The 10,157-nt window shown below is 35.9% G+C and overlaps 1 protein-coding gene across 2 annotated transcripts in view; it reads right to left on the minus strand.

Annotated features, from left to right (window-relative positions):
• The window catches only part of HDAC7 (histone deacetylase 7), a 185,341-nt gene extending 181,239 nt beyond the window's left edge, over positions 1-4,102 (minus strand). Inside the window, exon 1 of one of the 2 annotated variants that reach the window (XM_072406607.1) lies at positions 3,977-4,102. Coding sequence is in view for 1 of the 2 variants with exons in the window: in XM_072406597.1 (XP_072262698.1) it covers positions 3,977-3,986 (10 nt within the window). In the remaining variant the exon portion in view is untranslated. The remainder of the gene's footprint in view (positions 1-3,976) is intronic. The other variant, XM_072406597.1, reaches the window with a different exon arrangement.
• Positions 4,103-10,157: the final 6,055 nt, after the last annotated feature.

Raw genomic sequence — 10,157 nt, forward strand, 5'->3', positions numbered from 1 at the left:
TAGTTGGTGCATTTTTCTATTTCAATATTAATAAAACCAATTAATGGATACCAACTGAAGATGCATTAATGCTCAAAAGCCCTATTCCACTTTTAGAAAAAAAAATCTTTTAGAAAAAAAAACAAAAATTTTGGTAGGAAACCTGGAGTTGGGTGTTAAGTAAAAATTGCAGTACCATAGTCAACAGAAAATGTTCTTTGAATTGTAATACCAGTTTTAAAAAAAAAATTCTTAACCAATAACCATTACCTTTAGTTATAACCCGCTGATTAGGCAGTTGTAGTAAGAAATGAAGTCTCAGTATGCAACAGTATTTCAAATTATATCAATTTGCAAGATGATATATATATATATATATATATATATAGATATAAATATTTAATTATATATATATATAGTCTTCTTAAGTAAAGTCACAGGTTGCTCTTTTAATGTTGTGAGTAATATTCTGTTCTAATGAGAGCTGTCCCCTTAATTGTTATTGAGTGTCCGAGGCTAATTGATGAAACACCCCCAGGGGACAAGTCTTGGATGCCCTGCACTAATAGGAATTGGGTAAAACAGACCATCATTCATCCTGTGATTGGACTGTAGCTGGATCACAATGTGGTATGTGTGCAGGAGGCATCAATGAAGAGGCGGTAAGTATTGCAGAATTTCGTTTTACAATGGCTGTAATTACAAAATAAACTGTAGCTATAATTTGTCTTTAAATGACCTGAAAAAGTGAAAAATATTGGGCTGATTACTTTCATTACTGCATAATGCATATCACCTTAGCTTTTTTAATAGGCGATACTAAGATCTTGTAATGTAATGATGATGGTACATGGTCACAGAGTGAGAGATCCATTTTTCAAATACTAAAAAAACAAAGTACAAGTGTTTTAATTATGGCCCCCTCCTCTTTGACATGAGTATTGTCTGCTTCCTCAGCAGAAATGAGTCAGAGATGCTGAAGAGCCACAGCAGTCCAGGGTTATGACTCTCTCATGTGTCTGATGCCAGAAGGCTAGCAAGACATTTCCACAAACACAAGATAATTACCTCACTCTAGTTCCCAACTTCCCTGCTCATTTTTTTACACAAAGTATTTTCCAATTCTCCATAAAAACTGAGCAAATTCCTGGCTAAGAAAAGCAGCAGACACAACACTATGAAATTAGAAGTTTATTCTTCTTAGGCAACACTAGTCGTCATAAATAAAAGTCTACACATGTAAAGAAACTATGACAATGATACTTGTATCAAAATAAATAAAATGACAATACTGCTTCATGTTGTTGGGTTTGATTGGAGGAATCCACACACTGATAATATAAAATATTAGGAGGTCATATACAATAAGCCATAGCAATACATCAGAAGTCACCTTACGGTAGTCAAGTCAGAATATTTTAGGCAACTTTCTTAAAACCCTTAAAGCACCCAATAGCTGCAGTTGGAGGTTGATAAACATGTTGACTGTTGCTGTTACCAGGCTTTCAACAAGTTTCAAGTGGTGCTGAAGCTTTCTAAAAGTCTTGTGAAGCTTGCTAGCACCTTGTACAAACTGCCAGTCAACAACTCCAATATGATCCCCAAACTAAGGGGTAACATAAAGACATCAAAAAAGCTTATAAATCTTCCTAAAAACCTTGTTAATGCTTTGTAAAAGCAAACTGTGTGGACCAGGCCTTAAAGAGATTCTTTGCAAGAATGCAAAAATCAAAGTGCATGTAAAACCCAGCAATGAACTCCACTCATTTGATCCCTCTTGGTATGCTAAATATACCATAGAATGTGTTTTGTTATATATGTTTAATAAGTATAAAAAAACTTGCAGATCTTGCAATTCTGTGAACTAATAACTAGAAATGGGCAAACTTGATTTGTGAAGGGTTTGATTAACATTCTTTGAAGTTGGCTGCTCAGATTCTTGGAAATGGCAAATGACAAATGGTGGAAATTTAGATCTAACCCATTGCATAATTGGACCTGAACCTCATATCTGTACTCTCAGCTGTTGCTGCACTGTTACCACTGATCCCAGCTGTCATTGTGGACTAAAAAACCTACCTCCAATGGTGTAGAGAAGAAGAATAGGGGAGGAATTATGAAGTCCTGTCCTAGAGTGGCAATGCTGCTCCTTTATAGGTACAGTACAGTGAGTAAGCCATAATAAATGTCTGCATTAGCAGAGGGGAGTGGTACATCTTGGATTTATTCTGCTTTGGCCTGTTCTAATGACAAGCTGCTGGGACATTTGCCACTTGGACTTCAGATGATGACATCATTGCAATGGGTAAAGTGACATCACCGGGTATTTTATTTGGAAGACTATAAACTTTAGTCCTGCAGGTTTTTGAAGTTGCACCTTGCACGCTGGTTTTACATTATAGAGCAGTTTTGACCCCTTCCAACAATCAAATATGTTGATACAAAATGACTCCACATAAAAAAATCCTGTGCGCACTTAAAAGGAATCTGTTTAGATGAGTTAGATGAGAGCATGCAAAAACTGATCTGCTTCTTAAAGTTCCAGCTAACTGGCTGCGCCAGTTGCCCACATCAAGCAAGCAGCAAGCAAAGGCAGAGTGAAGTCAGTGATTCACTACAGCTGATCAGCATGAGAACCAAGAAGCTGGCAGAAGGAGAAGAAAGTAGTGAGAACTTATTCCAGGCTCCCTTTAATGCCAGAGAGATTTTATATAATGTAATACCAATAATATACACCTGGTGGGAAGAAAATAAAGTTACTTCCTGTCACATGATTTACAAAAAAAGTCATGTGACATGACCATTCTGTGGTCCCGTCAACTGCCCCACTGTGAAATACCGCCATGCATCAAGTGGAGGAAGGATAACATTTGCACTTGCAAAATAATAAATTGAGTTCAATTAGCATAGAAGGATAACAAATAAAACACAGATGAACACTGCAGATTTACACGAGACCTTTAAAAATCAGAACTGCACTAAAAGCTGCCAAATGTGCAGTTACCTATAGCAACATGTCAGATACTAACTTCAACAAAACTAATGAAACCTAACTTTTCAAGTTTATCATAGAATAAGGACCATTTACATTGCATCTTTCTATAAATTGTGCATTTCTGTGTCTGTAACCTTTTCATTTCAAATTGCATTAAAATATTCCTTATTTGTATTAATTCTATTCTCCAATCTTTTACACCTTGATCTTTAAAATGAAAGTTATCACATAATAAACATATCATAAAAAACACATGCTGATGTACATATGTATTCATTTTACAAAAACTGTATTCCATAAATACATGGAACCTTGTTCTGCAAAAACAAGAACATACAAATCCAAATCCCCACAAAGCAAACCCTAAACCTAATGAATAAACCTTACATCACATAGGTGTATGCATTAATTGATACAATCTAATATGTCAATATAATAAACACACACCTACAAAAAGCCAGCAGTGGCATACACATAGCATGATACCATAATTTGTTATAAGGCGGTTTAAAACAATTTGCAGTCATTTAAATCATTTTTATTAATTGCTTATCTTGGATATTGTTTTACCCATGTGACAATCAGTAAAAATTCCTAGAAAGCGCCCACAGGTTAAAATGTGTAAGATTATTTTACAGGAAGATAAACAAATTCCTGGCAGAGGAAATCTGAACTACATGAACCTCCTTTTAGGTTGTAAATGGGAACAGGTCCATCATGTTGCAGAGGAGTGTTTCCTAAACTGATAAACACTTTGTACAAAGTTTGCAGCATGACCAACTTTTAGAGATAGCAGATTGTATTTATGGTTCATGTAGAGGGTGTGGGTTGTGATATATTCCTCCATAAAAATTTGGCTGTTGGTCAGGGATTTTTGGCTTCTGTAAGAACACAACAAAAAATACTGGAAAGAGCTCAAGAGAAGAATCATGGATCTATATTATTGCAACAGCAGATGATGTGCTGTAAGTGGTTATGTATAGAATGTATGGGGGCACTCACCAGTGTTCATGCAGTCCTATGGCTGGGAAATCATGGTCAGAGGATGTGGCTCAGCAGTGCAGTTTGAAACATCACAAGATCCACTATGCAGCAGCTGGAGAGAGTGAGAGTAGCAGCAGCCTGAAGAACAGAGAGAGTGAGAGAAGAGGAAAGGGGAGGGAGGCCAGGGAGGGACCATACAGGAGGGATCTATGACTCTGTTCAATTGACAATAGAAGGAAATGCTTTACTTGACCTTAACCCCCTTGCTACCAGAGAGGTCCACAAAGATGTTCACCTAATGTGAAAGATGAAAACAGTGTCAGGAATCACTTCCAGTAGCAGCCTAGTGCATGTGACACCATATAACATGTTCAATACAGATTGGTACTCCAGAGCTATAAAATACATCTGGTGGTAATAAATAAATAAACTAATATTGACATAAACATATAATTAATGTATATGTACAAATGCATAGAGGTGTATAAAGAATAATATCTCTGTAGATAACTTGCCATGTACTTCAAAGTTCACTTGATTACAGATACATCATTAAAGCATGAACCTTCAGGTATTAGAACATCTCTGAGAAGCTAAAAGGGTAACTCCACTTTGTTTAATATATCATTAACACGTGGTGTTTATAGAATAAGTGAGTTAAAGAAGAACTCCAACAAAATGATAAACTCATTAAAAATAAAAGCTAATGAAGTTTAATATGTTGCTGTATTTCCCTTAATAATATTATTACACAGTATTTATTTAGTGCCCATATATTACGCAGTGCTGTACAAAGTCTATAGTCATTTCACTATCTGTCTCTCAAAGGGGCTCACAACCTAATGTCCCCACCCTTGCGTGGTTTCTTCTTTCTCCCCACATTAACATACCAATAAAATTATAAAATAAATACTTTCCATGTTTATTTTGAAACTGATTTTAGATAAGGTGACATCATTATTAAGTCACTTGCAATGCAGGAAACCCATAACTAGCAAAAGGGTCTGGCAAGGTGCTGTGCATAGCCTTCAGAAAACAGGGAACTGTGGAAATGTGGAGTCTTCCTGGTTGAAAGAACCAAATTCCAATGAATAAAAGAGTAAAAGAGTGGGCCAGGGAAATAGAAATAGAATAGAAATACGGACAGAATTGGGACGTTAGGGGGGTTAAAATAAAGATTTCTCCTGCATTACTTTAAATCTACTACTTGATATCCCCAGTCTGATAGCCTGCATCATGTAACCTATTTCAGGCTATTGCTCCTTGTACTGCTTCCAGTCACACTCTACATTGCTGTACATAAAGTGAAAAAGACTGATACCAGATCAAAATATTTTGGTTTATTTTATTTTATTTTTTTTATATCTGCCTAGCCTGCAGCTTTGCTGGATGGCACAGGTTCACCCATGGTAGTCTTCCTCAGCCTTCAAGAGCTTTAATAAATCAGACCCAGTTCCAGGGATTCCAGTGATTCGATCAGAAACCTGCACTCAAGAACACAGATAAAACAGCTACAAGGGCAACAATTCTTGATATAGAGTAGCATGCAGTGAAGGTATTCATTACTCCTAAACAACAATAGGATGAATTGCTAAAACAATAGCATACAATTAGTGAACTGTAGATCAGAAAACCAAACTAATCCAGTCCACAATACAGCTAGCTATTAACTTCCCTAGCGGTTCATTTCTGTCCGGTTTTATATGTCTAAGAACGGTACATTTTTTTTAATGAAAATGTATTTTACAGTATAACATAATAGTATGAATATAATAAAGTTTGAAACACAAAATCATGTAAAAATAATAAATTTATAGGTGGTTAAACAAACGTTATATTGCAATCCTATTGTCATACATTGTATGACAATCGGATTACAACTGTAAGAATATACTTACCCGGTCCCCGCAGCTCCTCCGGACACATCTTCTGTCTTCCTTCTTCTCCCGGCGAGTGCAGTGACGATCTCCGGGGTTTCCCGGTGACGTCGCTGCATACGTCGGTGCGGGAGGCAGGGCGGGAAATTCAAAAAACTTTGTATTGAGCTCAATACAAAAAAGCTGTATTGAGTCCAATACAAAGAAATCTTTTTATAATATATATATAATTGTATTATATAAATATTATATAAGCTACTGTACATTACATTACATTATACACTATTTTTTTAAAGATGATTTTTTTTTAAAGTTTTTTTTATGCGTCCCTCTGCGATTTCTGACGATGTCCGTGCATGCGCCCGTCGATGGGGGTCGTAGTGGGAAATTAAAATATTTTGTATTGGATTCAATACAAAGTCCTGTATCCAATCCAATACAAAATAATTACCACACTAGGGAGGTGTTTTAGAAAAATATATTACTATACAGTATACCGAATTATTGCATTTTCAGTATTTTTGATTTATTTATGTATTCTTGTTTAAACTGATTTTTGTGTTTTTTATTTAATTTTATTAAAAGTATTTTTTTTTGTACATGATTGTGTGTTTCAAACTTCTTTTATATTCATGATATCTACTAGACCCTTGTTCGGACATATTTCTGTATGTTACAGGTCTACAATTAAAAAAAAAAAATTTCATGAAAAACAGTGTACCGCTTTTGGTACAGGAATCTAGACATCAGTCAAACGGCCAGGAGGTTAATAATAATAATACAAAATTTTACTAACCTTCCCATAGGTTTACCTACCCCGAGTGTGACTCGGAGTTACCGCTTTTAGCAACTTTTTTCTACCCCGAGTCACACTCGGGGTTACCGCTAGGAAGGGTAAAACATACTGGACAGTGGTATGAGTCTTAGGCTACACACACGTTAGATTTTTTTGTTATTGGAAAAGATCTTTCAAACAGACTGAAAGATGCATGATAGAGCACTGCACTCTCTCCCCTTCACTGGCATTGCGACCATTGTTGCCAAGAGATGGGAAAACCGGTATAATATTGTTTTCTTATCTTGTGAACTTCTGCTTTACATATACAGAGTAGGAACACCACACAGACACCATGCTTCTCTTCCTCAGGAAGTCTCTCACTGAGAAGAACAACCAAGTTAAACTTTATTTAAACATATTCCAACAACAGACAGACAATATTGTCACATTACAAAGGTTCAGCATGAGAAATAAACTTGTATAAGAGCATACACAATATTACATATCCTAAAAGTTGTTCATGGATCCGCCTGGATGGACGTTGGATGGCCACTGTACACATGCCAGATTCCTGTCCGATACTAGCCCTGAGACGAGAATCATCTGACGTGTGTACATAGTCCTAGTCTTTCAAGATGGCTGCTGGTTCTTCACCACTGCTGCTAATGAAGAGTCACCAGTTTTTGTCCTCTGTCCCTTAGCAGAATAAAAGTGAATGTAACCACTGTGACAGCATACTTTGCCACACAAGAATTATTTTCCTCCTCTGCTTGCCCTCCTGGTAATTCCTTCTCTTCAGACTATGGATGCCTTCTTCTTTCTCTCACTTCAGACAACTTCCTTTTCTCTCCTCACATAGAAAAGTCCAGCATATATCACTTTCTTATAAGGGCAGCAGTCCAAACTGCAGAAAAGTCACTATTAAAATATTGCCACTTACCAGAGGTTACCTAGGAAACCAAACTAATAATAAAAACATGTATATTGGGCTGAAATCAATGCAAGTTACCACCCAGTGATTTTTACAGATATAATCTTACACCAGGGAACTGTCCAAGTACATTCTGACCACTGATAATATCAGAACAGGATCAGAATATACAGGGAAGGGCAAAACAAAGTCAAATGTGTTGCTAATACAAAAAGAATGATGAAAGAAAGACATACCAGTAGTATATAATGCCTTCCCTATTGTAATGAAAACTGTAATGGTTTGGAGACAACTTTGTTTATGTTCCCAAATACTATTTTGCAAAGTATTATGTTTTCCATAAAAAGAGTACAACAGTAGCTTTTCCTTCATCGCTCAATAATTATAATTAAACCTCCATATGGAACCTGTGCAAAAAAACTTACAAATAAAGTTGATACCTAGCTGGTTAAATTATACTCCAGGGCCTTCATGCAATGGCGCGCTTTGCACCTCCCTATGTCCCCCTGACTATTCTTCATTTTTAAGTCACATTGTCACTGTTGTCCACTGCAAAATCCAAGCAAAAAATATTAAAAAGACAACCTGTACCTACCTATCAAGTGAATAGTGAGTAAACTTTTTATTAAAAACCTCCTGTTATGTGACACACCCAGACAAGCTAGTATTTTACAGCACAATTTACCCCCTTGGGAAATAATACTTAGCAGTAGGGTAACTAGGGGATCTCAGATCAGCTCTTGGTGCATAGAAAAGAAAGGAAAGTTCAAAGCCCATTTTTAGGACTGATTAGTAGGAAATGCACTGCCTGACCGAAATAAAGGTCACACACTCTAATATTTAATTGAACTGCCTGTAGCTTTGATTACAATACAAATTCACCCTGATATCTTTTTGATAAACTTATTCAATGTCAAAACTTTTATTTCTGTCCAAAGTTGCATTATCCCCCCCCCATCTGTTGATGGTAGAATCAGACTGCTGAGTAAAGATTTCTCCAGCACATATCAAAATTTCTCAGTGGGTTTAAGGTCTGGACTCTTTGGTTGCTATACCCTGCATGTCTCATGGTCCATGAAGGATTCTTTCACAGTTTGACTCTGATGAATCCTGCCACTGTCATCTTGGAATATGATGGAAGAAAAATCTATAGAAGGTAAAAGCCTGGCCATGCAGTATATTCAGGTAGTCAGCTGACCTCATTTTGTGGGCAAATAATGTTTCTGAACCTTGACTTGACCAAACAACCCCAGATGCCCCCAATACAAAGAAATCTTCATATAATATATATATAATTAAATATATATTATAAATGTTATTGTACGTTTTTTAAATTTAATATTAAATTAATTACAATTATTACCTATAGGACATTTTTGGGGAGTTATGCCTGAGAATTATAACCTACAATGTAAAATAAATTTCTATGCAAAAAAATTGTAATGGTTTTTGCATTGAAATTTGGACAGAATTAGACCGCTAGGGGGGTTAATGGACCCTATTTGATGTACAGTGCTGTATAAAATGTTGGCGTTATATAAATACCGAATTAAATTATTATTAATAATAATAATAGTAATAATATTAATGGCATATTAGAAACCACCATCAATTGAAAATATCAATGGCTTTACTGGAGGCGCTAAGGATTAGGTAGCCTACCAGTGCTGTAGAGCCCCATCAAATTCATGGCAAAGTACAAAGCACTTGAAATAAGAGCACCCAAGGGACTTCAGACAATCTTGCATGATGTAACTGTAATCAGTGCCCTCCTGAATTATTTAACCAGGGCTTGTGACTGACCCTCGCTTATCTATGGATTGCATAACTGCCTCCATGAAATTATCATTTGGAGACCGGGAAGCCTGTATTACATTGACTGTGTTCACAAAACACAAATACACAGTAGAGCCTTTATTGAAAGATTTTTGTAGAGGAGACAGCAAAGATTTATTTGTTTAAACACAAACATTTTGGTTTCATGCTCTGAAACACTTTAACCACAGGGATGAAATAATCTAATTGAGTTTACCAGTACACGCCATAATGCTGACAGCTTCAGAAAATGCGGTTACATTATTGATTGTAATTGCTGTAAAATTAGATTCATTATAATTGTCGAGCACTTATTCCTCACAGTCTCCAAGAGGACAATAAGTACCTGTCAAAGCATATCTAATTATATGTAATATGCGGGTCTGTTTCGTTGTTAGTACATACATTTGTTGTAGGCAAGGAATGTGCAAAAATGTCACGAAAAAAATGGGTTTTATTGTGACTTGAAATTCAGATTATAACCTATAAGACAGTCATAATGACTTGTTGTAATGTTCATCAGACAAAAAACACATTCTTTTAATGGGAGTCAATTGCTCAGCGGAAAGTTACAACAAATGGATAACTATATATGTAATAAATAGCTGAAGAACAAAATAAATTCTGATTGAACAGATTCCATTTTGTGCTTTGCACTTGGAACTTTCCTTTCCATAATTCTTTTGTATTGCCCAAAAAAACAAATTTACAATGTGAAAGGGCAGGGCACTGATTTAAGAGGGCTTATCTGGCTGTTGTAGTTATTTCCTAGAAACCCAAGCAATTTACCATATTTTT

Source organism: Pyxicephalus adspersus, chromosome 1, assembly GCF_032062135.1.
Source record: "Pyxicephalus adspersus chromosome 1, UCB_Pads_2.0, whole genome shotgun sequence".
Taxonomy (NCBI): Eukaryota; Metazoa; Chordata; class Amphibia; order Anura; family Pyxicephalidae; genus Pyxicephalus; species Pyxicephalus adspersus.